At 45.4% G+C, this 13,768-nt stretch overlaps 1 protein-coding gene across 3 annotated transcripts in view; it reads left to right on the top strand.

Annotated features, from left to right (window-relative positions):
* The first annotated feature begins 2,602 nt into the window (after positions 1–2,602).
* Positions 2,603–13,768, top strand: part of GCFC2 (GC-rich sequence DNA-binding factor 2) — a 45,028-nt gene continuing 33,862 nt past the window's right edge. For 2 of the 3 annotated variants that reach the window (XM_084622798.1, XM_084622799.1), the window contains exons 1-4: positions 2,603–2,992; positions 7,869–7,979; positions 8,755–8,910; positions 10,694–10,915. In XM_084622798.1, the coding sequence (XP_084478924.1) occupies positions 2,689–2,992; positions 7,869–7,979; positions 8,755–8,910; positions 10,694–10,915 (793 nt within the window). In that variant the 5' untranslated portion in view covers positions 2,603–2,688. The remainder of the gene's footprint in view (positions 2,993–7,868; positions 7,980–8,754; positions 8,911–10,693; positions 10,916–13,768) is intronic. The other variant, XM_084622800.1, reaches the window with a different exon arrangement.

The following is a 13,768-nucleotide window of genomic DNA, read 5'->3' as shown; positions in this document are numbered from 1 at the left end:
GGAGTGTGAAAAAAACAATCAGGCTCCCTGCTGGCCTTGCCCACTGGAAAGGACCCTGCCCCGGGTGATCAGGAATCAATCAGCTTGAGGGGCAGCTCCTCTTTTAACCATTGAAAGCTGGTGGAGTGAGGGGGCTTTACTGCATACCTGGGTCAGTCTGTCTCACATATGTGCCCTCTACTCCTCCAGGATCAGTCATCTTGATGGGATGTCATCACCCTGTTTCAGGGGTAGGCAAATCTATGGCATGTGTGCCAAAGGCGGCACGTGAGCTGATTTTCAGTGGCACTCACACTGCCCAGATCCTGGCCACCAGTCCGGGGGGCTCTGTATTTTAATTTAATTTTAAATGAAGCTTCTTAAACATTTTAAAAACCTTATTTACTTTACATACAACAATAGTTTAGTTATATATTATAGACTTACAGAAAGAGACCTTCTAAAAACGTTAAAATGTATTACCGGCATGCGAAACCTTAAATTAGAGTGAATAAATGAAGACTCGGCACACCACTTCTGAAAGGTTGCCGACCCCTGCTCTATTTAAATGCTAGCTTGCAGACATGTGCTTGCATTGTGATTCCAGCTCCCAGACATACAGATCATACAGCAACCATGCCCTGTGTTTCTGCATGGTCCCATGCTGAGGTCCTGGGCTTTCTTGCCTTCTGGGGAGAAGAAATGGTCCACTCCCATCTTAACAGCAGTCACCAGAATACCATAATTTCAAGTCATGTATTTCTTCCATGCTGCCTGACTGCAGCTATTTGGCAATGGAGTTTTCTTACAAAAGCCAGATGCATGATGGGATGAAAGGAGAGGAATCATAGGAATTTATTAATTTCACCCCTAGATTCAGAGTTCCAGTAGAGATCCTACAGTGTAGGGTTACCATATTTCAGGTTCCCAAAAAGAGGATACTGGGGGGAAGGGGGGGCTGGAGGACAGGGTACAGTTGCGGAAACTAAAGGGGTACCTGCAGTAGGGGTACTCACTGGAGGTGGGGGACAGTGTCACCATTCCCTGTCATGGTGGCAGGGTGGCTGGTGCAAGCCCTGGGCACAGCTACAGCCATCCCACTCTCTGCAGGCCCCCTTCCCAGGGCTGGGAGTCAGCTGGGGCCAGGGTGGGCAGGATCTGGCAGCTGTGGCTGCAGGGGAATGGACCAATCAGCTGCCAATGCAAGGAAGCGGACCAATTGGGGTTCTTTCTGAGCTGCAGCCTCTACTCTACAAAAACCCCAGACATTGCCTGTTATTTGAAAAATCCCCTTGGACAGGGGTTCAAAAAAGAGGCAATGTCCCGGAAAACCCGGACATCTGGTAGCCCTAACACAGTGTACTGTTAGAATAATAGCAGAATGCATATAGCTTAGTGGTGAAACATTGCACCAGGGGATGGCTGCACAGAATGCGGTGCTTATTTAAAAAACACCACCACGTTGTGTGGATTTCATGATGCAAAATGAAAACAGCTTAAGCTGGGACAACAAAACACTGCTGGACACTGGACAGACTGCTTTAGAAATAGTTATTTCTGAAACAGAAACACATTATGAGAATTAGCTTTCAAATATGGACAAGCCCTTAATTCAGCCCCCCAGGTATGCATTATGATTGTCTTTAGTCACTTGATCACATACTACTATTTTCCACAGTACCCCTTCCTCATCCAGTGCACAAGATAGACAGTGCTCTGTCAGGGTAGCTCTGCACTGAATAAATAATTGATTTATTATTATGTGGCAATTTTCTCAGTTATTTTATGGTATTTTCAATGTAACAAATGCTTCAGAAATGTAACATCTTCGCACCATCCCTCTCAGGAAAAGTGATATTAACTATTATCATCCTCATTTTCCTGAAGGAGAACCGAGGTACTGAGATTAAGACAAAAATCGTTGTGTCCACCATTTTTGAGTGCCCCTCTTGAGATGCCTAAGGCCTTATTTCCTAGAGCACTTATTTTTCTAGGACTCTCTGTGCTCACACCACAGCGACACCTGACTTCAACAGCAGCTGTGAGCGTTCAGCCCTGCAAAGCTTGCCCCAAAGGTCTCAAGTCCAGCACCTGGACTGCGGGGAACATAATCAGTGCCGGTGGAGAGTTTGGTGTAAGCGACTTGCACAGCAGGGACAGGTCTGGCAGGCTGAGTCAGACATAAAGGAAGTTCTCCAAGCAGCTGTCAACTGCCTTAACCAGACTGGCCCCTTCTCCTTCCTGTAACGCCCTGCCTCAGTCACTGTGCACCTTCCAGCTGGCACCTGCAGCCAGGGAGGTGGGCCCCACAGATCAGCCCCCTGCACTTCACTGGGCAGCCCTGACACCCCCCCCCCCTCACACCCTTCTACCCCAAAGAGCCTCGCCAACGCTTCAGCACAGGCGCCTTAACGCCCTGGGCTAACCCCCCCACCCCCTCAATCCAGGGTTAAACGAGGAGCCGCCCTCTCTGGCTGACTGGCCAGCGGCCTATTCCGCGCCTCCCACCCGATTCTCAGGGGGCGGTGTCGCTGCCAGTGGGCGGGGCCACGTGTCCCCCCCCCCGCTCCACTTCCTCGTTCCTCATGACCGTCGAGTGATGCTGCGCATGCGTATTATGGGGAGGTATGGCGAGAGGAACGCTTCCGGAGCAGGCTCGCGCCGTCGGAGGTGAGCTCCGGTCGTGCGTTGTGACCGTTACCGGATAGAATGTTTAGGAGGCCGCCGCGGAACTTCCGGGGCCGCCAGAGAGCCGCCTCCAGCTGCAGCAGCAGCGGCGGCGAAGGGGAGCCGGAGTATGAAGGGGCGCAGGGCGAAGAGGAGCAGGCGCAAGGCCCTGCCAGGCCCGCCGCCGAGAGGCAGCCGCCCGCGGAGGGGCCAGCAGGGGACATTAGAGGTCAGGAGGAAGAGGAGGATGGCGGCGGCGGCGTGCCCCGAGGGGCGAACCCCAGAGCGGGGCAGGCGCGGGGAGCGACCGCCCTGCTGAGCTTCGGTGCCGACGAGGAGCGAGATGGTAAAAGTCTGACGCCGGCTCCCTTCCGCCACGCAGCGTGTGCGTGTGTGTGTGTGTGAGTGAGAGAGAGAGATGGAGATCTCCTTGTGTTACAGGTGTGGGAGCAGGCTCCAGGCTGGTCTGCAAACAGCTGGGCCCTCTGTCTGGGCTAACAATGGCCGGGGTCAGCTAACTTTTAACTTACACCTTGCCTTACTCCCTCTCCACTTTCAAGGGTGGACAAGCCCAAGTGTTAGGGCTTGGATGAGAACCCAGGAGGCTGGTGTCCAGTCCTGTGCTTTAATCACTCCAACACCCTCAGGTACTGGGACCTGCAGTCACCCCTCAAGAGCCTGGCTGGACGGCAGAGCTACTGTCACTTTAGTAGTTCTCCCGGTATCTCTGCTGGGACTGGCACCTGTAAGGGTATGTCTACACCGCGGCTGGGAGGGTGCTTCCCAGTGCAGGTAGACTGACTGGCACTAGCTGTGTTCAAATTAGTGCTCTAAAAATGGCAATGTGGTTGTAGTGGTACAGGTGGCCGCTCAGGCTAGCTACCGGAGTGCCTATTCGTGGGTTGAGTGGAATTGCACTGAGGGGAGCTGCACTGCTTTTGTGATGCAAAGACTAGTAAAGTTAATGATGTGATCAAGGAAGAGTAAGTGCATAGCCAAGACCTGGCTATTTGATACTGCAAGACACTGCAATATATATGACTCATGTGAAAGAGGTTTTGTGAAGGGGTGGGTCTGCACTTTTTTTGCATGTAAACTCAAATACAGCTGATCTCCCACACTAAAGCTGTGCTGATCAACAGTGATACTGAAACTGCTGATGGTCCTTGGTGACTTCACTAGGCACACGTGATTTTTCTGGATTAGTTTGGAACTTCATGGCTACCTGACACTCATAGGACTATTTCATCTGAGTGGACCCTACAGTTATAAGGCTGTGCACGTTCTGGGTCTGATGTTTGGGTTGTGGTGTTTTTTTTTAATTTATGCTTATGTTATGATAATACCTAAAGACAATGTGCAAACATATAATAAATGACAGTCTCTGCCCTAAAGAACTTGGAGCCTAAAAGACAAGGGTCAGGAGTGGAGTATGAAGGAATGGATGTTACCCTCTGTTATGGACTGAGGCCCAGATACCAAACTCGTATTGATTTCAGTGGGAATTAAATGCCTAAATACTACTGAAGACCGGAGGTGACTGTTGTTTCCTTTGTTTAAGGTTATCTTACCCTGATAAAGTAAGGGGACCTGTTTGAATGGTCAGTCTTATCTAAATCCATGGTACGCCCACATCTTGAATACTCTGTGCAGATGTGGTTGCCCCATCTCAAAAAAGATCTATTGGAATTGGAAAAGGTTCAGAAAAGGACAACAAAAATAATTAGAGGTATGGAACGGCTTCTGTATGAGGGGAGATCAAGAACACTGGGACTTCTCAGCTTGGAAAAGAGATGACTAAGGGGGGACATGATTGAGGTCTATAAAATCATGACTGATGTGAAGAAAGGATATAAGGAAGTGTTATTTACTCCTTCTCTGAACACAAGAACTAGGGGGTCACCAAATGAAATTAATAGGCAGCAGGTTTAAAACAAACAAAAGGAAGTATTTCTTCTCACAACGCACAGTCAACGTGTGGAACTCATTGCCAGAGGATGTTGTGAAGGCCAGCACTATAACAGGGTTCAAAAAAGACTAGATAAATTCATGGAGGATACTTCCATCAATGGCTATTAGACAGAATGGGCAGGGACGGTGTCTCTAGCCTCTGTTTGCCAGAAGCTGGGAATGAGCGACAGGGACTGGATTGCTTGATGATTACCCATTCTGTTCATTCCCTCTGGGGCACCTGGCATTGGCCACTGGCAGAAGACAGGATACTGGGCTAAATGGACCTTTGGTCTGACCCAGTATGGCCATTCTTATGTTTGTAAGTCTGATTTCACTGAGGGGAAAAAAATGTTCATCTGAGTGACCGCTCTGTGAGCAGTTTAGTAGAACTCGAGAATATTGTGTTCTTCTCAGTTGTTACAGGTTTCAGAGTAGCAGTTGTGTTAGTCTGTATCCGCAAAAAGAAAAAGAGTACTTGTGGCACCTTAGAGACTAACCAATTTATTTGAGCATAAGCTTTCGTGAGTTACAGCTCACTTCATCGGATGCATACAGTGGAAAATATAGTGGGGAGACTTTATATACACAGAGAACATGAAACAATGGGTGTTACTATACACACTGTAACAAGAGTGATCAGGTAAGGTGAGCTATTACCAGCCGGGGGGGAGGTGGGGGGAATGGGACGACATTTTGTAGTGATAATCAAGGTGGGCCATTTCCAGCAGTTGACAAGAACATGTAAGGAACGGGGGGAGGAGGGGGAAATAAACATGGGGAAATAGTTTTACTTTGTGTAATGACACATCTACTCCCAGTCTTTATTCAAGCCTAATTTAATGGTGTCCAGTTTGCAAATTAATTCCAATTCAGCAGTCTCTTGTTGGAGTCTGTTTGTTTTTGAAGTTTCTTTGTTGAAGAATTGCCACTTTTAGGTCTGTAATCGAGTGATCAGAGAGATTGAAGTGTTCTCCGACTGGTTTTTGAATGTTCTAATTCTTGACGTCTGATTTGTGTCCATTTATTCTTTTATGTAGAGACTGTCCAGTTTGGCCAATGTACATGGCAGAGGGGCATTGCTGGCACATGATGGCATATATCACATTGGTAGATGTGCAGGTGAATGAGCCTCTGATAGTGTGGCTGATGTGATTAGGCCCTATGATGGTGTCCCCTGAATAGATATGTGGACACAGTTGGCAACGGGCTTTGTTGCAAGGATAGGTTCCTGGATTAGTGGTTCTGTTGTGTGGTATGTGGTTGCTGGTGAGTATTTGCTTCAGGTAAGCAAGGACTGGCCTGTCTTCAAGATCTGTGAGAGTGATGAGTCGTCCTTCAGGATATGTTGTAGATCCTTGATGATGAGTTGGAGAGGTTTTAGTTGGGGGCTGAAGGTGATGGCTAGTGGTGTTGTGCCTGTCCTGTAGTAGGTGACTTCTGGGTACTCTTCTGGCTCTATCCATCTGTTTCTTCACTTCAGCCGGTGGGTATTGTATTGTAAGAATGCTTGATAGAGATCTTGTAGATGTTTGTCTCTGTCTGAGGGGTTGGAGCAAATGCCGCTGTATCTTAGAGCTTGGCTGTAGACAATGGATCGTGTGGTGTGGTCTGGATGAAAGCTGGAGGCATGTAGGTAAGTATAGTGTTTCCGGTGTAGGGTGGTGTTTATGTGACCATCGCTTATTAGCACCGTAGTATCCAGGAAGTGGATCTCTTGTGTGGACTGGTCCAGACTGAGGTTGATGGTGGGATGGAAATTGTTGAAATCATGGTGGAATTCCTTAAGGGCTTCTTTTCCATGGGTCCAGATGATGAAGATTTCATCAATATAGCGCAAGTAGAGTAGGGGCATTAGGGGACAAGAGCTGAGGAAGCGTTGTTCTAAGTCCGCCATAAAAATGTTGACGTGCTGTGGGGCCATGCGGGTACGCATAGCAGTGCCGCCGATTTAAAGGTATACATTGTCCCCAGATGTAAAATAGTTATGGGTGAGGACAAAGTTCAGCCGCAATGTTTGCCGTGACATTATCGGGGATACTGTTCCTGACTGCTTGTAGTCTATCTTTGTGTGGAATGTTGGTGTAGAGGGCTTCTACATCCATAGTGGCCAGGATGGTGTTTTCAGGAAGATCACCAATGGATTGTAGTTTCCTCAGGAAGTCAGTGGTGTCTCGAAGATAGCTGGGAGTGCTGGTAGCTTAGGGCCTGAGGAGGGAGTCTACATAGCCAGATAATCCTGCTGTCAGGGTGCCAATGCTGAGATAATGGGGCATCCAGGATTTCCAGGTTTATGGATCTTGGGTAGCAGATAGAATACCCCTGGTTGGTGTTCTAGGGGTGTGTCTTTGCGGATTTGTTGTTGTGCTTTTTCAGGGAGTTTCTTGAGCAAATGGTGTAGTTTCTTTTGGTAACCCTCAGTGGGATCAGAGCGTAATGACTTGTAGAAAGTGGTGTTGGAGAGCTGCCTAGCAGCCTCTTGTTCATATTCCGACCTATTCACGACGACGACAGCACCTCCTTTGTCAGCCTTTTAGATTACGAGGTCAGAGTTGTTTCCGAGGCTGTGGATGGCATTGCGTTCTGCACGGCTGAGGTTATGGAGCACGTGATGCTGCTTTTCCACCATTTCAGCCCCTGCATGTCGGCGGAAGCACTCTATGTAGAAGTCCAGTCTGTTTCAGCCTTCAAGAGGAGTCCACCCAGAATCCTTCTTTTTGTAGTGTTGGTAGGAAGTTGTTACAGTGGCCCATAAATATCTTAATACTTTATAGGTGAAAGAGCTAGACCACCTGTGGTGATAGTCTTGAACTAGTCTAACCTAATGTACTGTAGATTTTTAAAGACCGTATGCCATGATCGTACTCATGTAGACCACTGATTATTGATTTTATGAACATGTATTGTAATCTTTTAGCACCTTCAAATCCCTCTTCAAAATTCTCTTGCTGTGATTCTTACAAAAAACTTGACAATAGTTAGGCTGTAGTCTCAGTACACCAACAGCTTGTCATGTTGACTAATATTGTCTCATTGTTTACTTGTACTACCCTATTTGTCTATATCTATTTGTTGTCTCTTGTCTTATGCTTAGATCGTAAACTCTTTGGGGCACTGACTCTCTTTTGTTCTGTGTCTGTACAGTACAGTGTGATCCTGGTCCATGACTAGGCTGACTAGGCACTATGGTAAAACAAATAATAAAATGTTTCAAATGTGGTGATGTTGCTTTGTAAATATGTTTACACTGATCTTTTTTCCCCCTCCTACAGAGGGTGAGGAACTCTTTAAAATAAAGAAGCCATCTCTTAACACAATAACATTTAGAATGCAAAGGAAAGAAAACTCTCTCTCTGCAGTTAGAGAAGCTGAAAGAAGCAAAGGTAAGTACGTAGCTACTTATTGGGTGTATTTTAGTCTAGTTGTTTGTAAAGCATTTTGAGATCCATGAAGGAAGGGTGCTTTGGCAAGTACTGTTATCAGACATATTGTTTTATATTAATAAATTACAAGAATGAATTTGTGGTTGAAAACAGTCAAATTTAAATGTATATCCCAAAACACATAATGAGCAGGTCTGATCCTGTATCTATTTAAGTCATCTGCCAAAATCCCATTGACGTTGTAGGAGTAGTATCGGGCACTTAGGCTGACCTTGAGAGGAGTTGACCTCCTGGAACTCACATTGTAAATGGAGATTACTAGGCAGTTACAAATTCCATTAGTCTCAGGATTTGGTCCTAGGGAGTAGTTTCTCAATGATTTTAGCATTTTCATTTTTTAGAAGTGGGCCTCAGATTTCATTAATGAGAGACAGCACAACCTGTTTAAAACTAGTCATAAATCATGTTAAGAATCCCCTAAAATTGTCTGAATTTAGGATAGAGTTGAAATGAAAATACATGAATTTGTATGATGATGCCTTACTTTACTGTGTCCTAAAATTTTGCTTTCGTTAAGATTCATACTGTAACTAAAAATACTGCCTTAAATCTTTGAAGACAATGGGATTGCTCAATGTGTAAATTTAAGCACAAGTCTTTTCAGGGTCAGGGATTGATTGTTGTCTTCAGATTTATGATGTTTCTTAACAGGTTATCAACATTTCCAGTAGCTGAGACAAAAATCCTGGGTCTTGGTTTTTCTCCTTGAATACAGAAATCTTCCAATCGGAGTCTAGAATAATTAACAGTACTGATACATGTGAGACAGAAGAGGAGGATGAGCACTACTCATCAGCCAGTGAAGATTACACTAGTTCAGCCTCTGAAACTCAATCCAGCCCTCCACAGAAAAGAGAGGATTTATCAGCAGGTTTGTAACTAGTTATGAGCAGCGAGTAGGTACTGCACGTAGTCTTGCATATTGCAGAATATTCAAAGTGCTGTTTAGTGTAACAGCGTCCAGTGTTTTAATGTATATTTAAAGTAACTTCACTGAAATCGTTGTATATCAAGGACATTTATTCCAGAATTACATTGGTGTAACTGAGAGCGGAATTTGCCTTTACAGTCTATTGTCAATCTGGTCTCTTGGGATAGATCTTTAGCATGATGATATGATAGAAAGCCCTGTAATATTTATAGTAATGAAATAAAAGAAAAGGTAAAATTAGATATCATTGGGTTTTTTTATAAGTATGTGCTGAAACAAAACAAAAAAACCTCTATTATAGATCACTCACCATAACTAGGCATTTGGATAGAAGAGAAATGATGGATTCAAGGTTATGGTCCTTTCTAATATTTTCATTTTTAATAAACAGGAAATTAAATGCAATAACTTTATTAATGCAGCATTAAGGATGAATGTTTAGAGAACTTTTAATAATCCAGGAATGCAAAGTATTTATAGTAGTAGGAATCCTTTTTTCGTTTTCATGTATGATCTAGATTACTAGTTTAGCACACTTTTTTTTTCTTTTTCTTTACTGCTCATATTTTAATTTGCAGCCTGAAGGATACTTCAATAATATTTTTGCCTTGATTATATTTTTCAGACTTAGGACTAGCAAAATGAGGAGAATTGTTATGCTTACAACATGTACCTCCATTTATGGCATAAATACTGGAAACTTTTATTTAGGTTATTGTGACTTTTAAGACTACTGTGGCCTTTGTTTTGAAGGTCTGAAAACTACTGGAAAGTTAACATGTAGTTTAGGGGTGGGCAAACTTTTTGGCCCAAGGGTCATATTTGGGTATGGAAATTATATGGTGGGCCATGAATACTCACAAAATTGGGGGTTGGGGTGCCGGAGTGGGTGCAGGCTCTGGGGTGGGGCCAGAAATGAGAAGTTCAGGGTGTAGGAGGGGGCTTTGGACTGGGGCAGCGGGTTGGGGTGTGCAGGGAGGGTTGGGGCTCCGGCTGCGGATGTGGGGTTGGGATTGAGAGGTTCAAAGGGTGGGAGGGGGATCAGGGCTGTGGTTGGGGCACAGGAGGGGGCCAGGGGTGTAGACTCTGGGTGGTGCTTACCTCAAGCAGCTCCCGAAAGCCGTGGCATGTTCCCCCCCCTCCCCCCCCCTGCTCTGGCTCCTACCTGGAGGCATGGCCAGGCGGCTCTGCACACTGTTCCATGCACAGGCACTGCCCCTGCAGCTCCCATTGACTGCGGTTCCCAGCCAATGGGAGCTGCAGGGGCAGTGTGCAGAGCCTCCTGGCTGCCCCTCTACATAGGAGCTGGAGCAGGGACATGCCTCTGCTTCTGGTAGCCGTGCGGAGCCATGGCACATGTGGAGCAAGGCAAGCCCCAGACCCTGCTCCCCAGCCAGAGCTTGAGGGCCAGACTGACGCATCTGAAGGGCTGGATGTGGTTCCTGGGCCATAGTTTGCCCACTCCTGATGTAGTTGAAGCAGCAGGGGTATGGAAGTCCTCCTCAATATTTATGCTCTTTCAAGTTGAGCTCCTTGGACTGTAGAAATAACATGCACAACTATCTCAATTTATCATTAACAATGTATTGCAGAAAAAAGCCCCAAACTCCTAACGTATTACTATACTTTGGAGAAAAAGCATTTTATAATTAACTTTGTTGTGAGGAGTAGTGTTGAATTTTGCTCTTAGTCTCTTACCTTAGGTTCTTTCTGTTAATGACAGGTAATATACCTGATGCAGCTTATATCCGGGTTGCTTGTGGGAAACGTCATTTGGCCAGGACTCAGGGTGACTATATTCCATTGGACCCATCACATCGTGCTCCAGTGTCTCAGAAAACAGCATGCAGTGATACAGAGAGTGAGGATGACTCTGATCATGACACGATTCTCCACTTTGCTCCCAAAACAAAAACTCTTAGGCAGAGGATGGCTGAATATGCAGGTAAGTTTAAGCCTGTTTACCAGGGCATAAAAGTGGCAAAACTTTAACTGTTTGAAGAATGTGAAATGCACTAAAAAGTGCAATTCTAGGCCCTCTTTGTAAAAAGAGTGGTGCAGACCCTTATTGCCCTTTTAGGGCTTTTCTACACAGGTTTATTAAATCAGATTAACTTTAGTTAGTTCACTTTACAGTGCCTTATGTCCACAAACAACATTTTTTTTTTTAAGTGATTACTTGGCATCTTAGGTCACTAATAATCCTCAGAAAAGGAGTAACTCCACTTCATAGGGAGTTTGCTTTCTTTAAGTTTGGGTGGATGCATTCCTAACTATTCTCCTTCTGGCAGTCCTCTAACTACTATCTCACACTACATAGTTCTATTCCTGGACTGGCCTGTCTTGTGCCATCCACTCCCCTGGGGTCATCTTAACCAGATGTCCTCTCTCAGTTTAAATGCTGGCATGCAACCAAGAATGCCCATGTTTGATATCGGATAATAGTAAGTTCACATACTCCTTGCTCACCTTACCTGATCACTCTCATTACAGTGTGTACGGTAACACCCATTGTTTGTTCTCTGTGTATGTAAATCTCCCCACTGTATTTTCCACTGAATGCATCCGATGAAGTGAGCTGTAGCTCATGAAAGCTTATGCTCAAATAAATTGGTTAGTCTCTAAGGAGCCACAAGTCCTCCTTTTCTTTTTGCGGATACAGACTAACATGGCTGCTACTCTGAAATACTCCTTATAGTAGTCAGGCCAAGCCCCTCTCCTCTGCCAGGTTTCTGTGTGGACTCATTCAGAGATCCAGGACATGATTGCCCTATTTGGAGAGCTGCATATTCAATCCCATCTGGAGAAGAGTCACTGGAATGCAGCCAACTACAATCTACAAGGCATTTGGAGCAAATGCCGGTAAGGAGGCACTCCTGGAGCTGGTCCCAGTGCTGAGTCAAAGCGAAGGCACTCCAGTGGAAGTACCTGAGGACAAGGGATCATAACAGGACTTCTGGTAATGCTCCCATCACCTGCCCATACTCTGAGGAACTGAACCACATTTTTGCAAGTGAAACTACCACAGAACCCAAGACTTACGTGGCGGACAATTTTCCTCAACGCACCCAAGACAACATGCCTGGCACCCAAAAAGCCACTGAAAGCTACCTTGGCCTCATGTATGCCATGGGGATCCAACCAGGAGGAGATGTTTTCAGGGCAGCCAGAAATTGTGTTACCCAACAGATTTGGACACTACCCAAGAACAGCATATGAATAGCCATACTAAAACTGCTGTGGATGAGTTCTACCAGCAGCCAGTCTGAAAATGCTGGGATGGGGACTTATAGCCATGAGCATTATGTGCTGAATTACAAGAAGACAGTATAGGGGGATGTATTCTACTTTTTTCGGGGACCAGCTGTCCACTGCCATGTTGGTTGGAGGTAGGAACCTTTTTTTTTCCTCCCCTCCGTATTTTGCATTAAACGCCCTGCCCTCAGCATGCTGAAAATGGCATCTGCGTCAGAGATTTACTGCTTTAAAGTTTTATTTCCCTGTGGTATCAAGCTGCACAACCATCGGCCACACTTGCCGACTCCATAAATCTCTTCCTGAGCTGTATCCTGCTTGTTCTCCCTCCCCCATGATGCCCTCCCTTATATGCTGCTCAAGATGTCTGCCAGGCAATGCATTTTTTAATCCCCAAAGTGCAAACGTTTATTGTAGCAGCAGATACAGAAAAAGGAAAGCAAACACTAGAAAAGATTCATTATTTCAGTTTCATTAATACTGTTTTTAGTAAAGTTGAGAATTCATGTGGTAAATGGCCCAATAAGGTTGCAGAGTCATTTGAAAATGGGTTTAGAGCAGTTACTGTAGAATTTTATTTGTCAGAAGGTACCTAAAGATTTAGTCTCTAAGGTGCCACAAGTCCTCCTTTTCGTTTTGCAGATACAGAGTAACACAGCTGCTACTCTGAAACCTATAGATTTAAAAGTGTATTGTAAAAGAGAACTGAAAGCAAAGATAGTGCTTTATTTTGGTGCACACATTGCAAGGCAAAGCAGCACTCCTGGGACTGCCCATATAGCTAGTGTTTCTGTTCCACTCCTGCACCAGCGCAGGGACACTAGCTTGGTAAATAGCAGTGCTGTGTGTCGTCTTGGTTTGCCCATTGCCTTTTTCCTTCTTAATTTTCTGGGAACTCATCTCAGAGTAACATCCGCCACTGTAAGGACAGCCTGCAGTGGTGCACATGCAATTACTAACCTGCTGACTGCTGCACCATACAACCTGCAACTTAAAACCAGCACAGCCAGTTCAGATGCCCAGTGTTTATTACAGGGGGCCTTTACAAGGGGAAGTAATTTGGAAATCTTCTTACTGTCTTGAAGTGAACCTCAATGTGGGAAGAGACTATTGGAATAGCATTCTAAAATTGTGGGGAAGAAACATTTTTGGTTTGGTGATTAGGGTGAGGGACAGTAAGTACTTGTGCTCTTTCTTATTTCCTGTAGCACCTGTAATGTCATGGCCCACATGAAGAAGGGAGTTATCACCTGCAGAGTGGCTGACAAATCTTCAAAGGCAGGGGGGAATGGCAAGAGAAGATCTGTCCCAGGAACTATTGAATTCCTCCCAGCAGAGAGCCACATAGAAAGGCGCAATTGTGGAGGACTGGTTTCCTAGAGTATTCTCAAAGTATCTAAATGGATTGAATGGCCCTGGACCGGGACCTGAGGTAGACAGCTGTGATAGAGCACCTTTTAGTTATAAAGGTCAAGCACTGCACCCAAAGTTCCAGTGTTCTGCAAACTATAGAGAATGCACCATACTGAGACTACTATTTCAG

The sequence above is a fragment of the Lepidochelys olivacea genome (genome assembly GCF_965140295.1).
Source record: "Lepidochelys olivacea isolate rLepOli2 genome assembly, chromosome: 3".
NCBI lineage: Eukaryota > Metazoa > Chordata > Testudines > Cheloniidae > Lepidochelys > Lepidochelys olivacea.
Note: the sequence above shows the minus strand (reverse complement) of the source record. Positions and strands in the feature narration are given on the sequence as shown.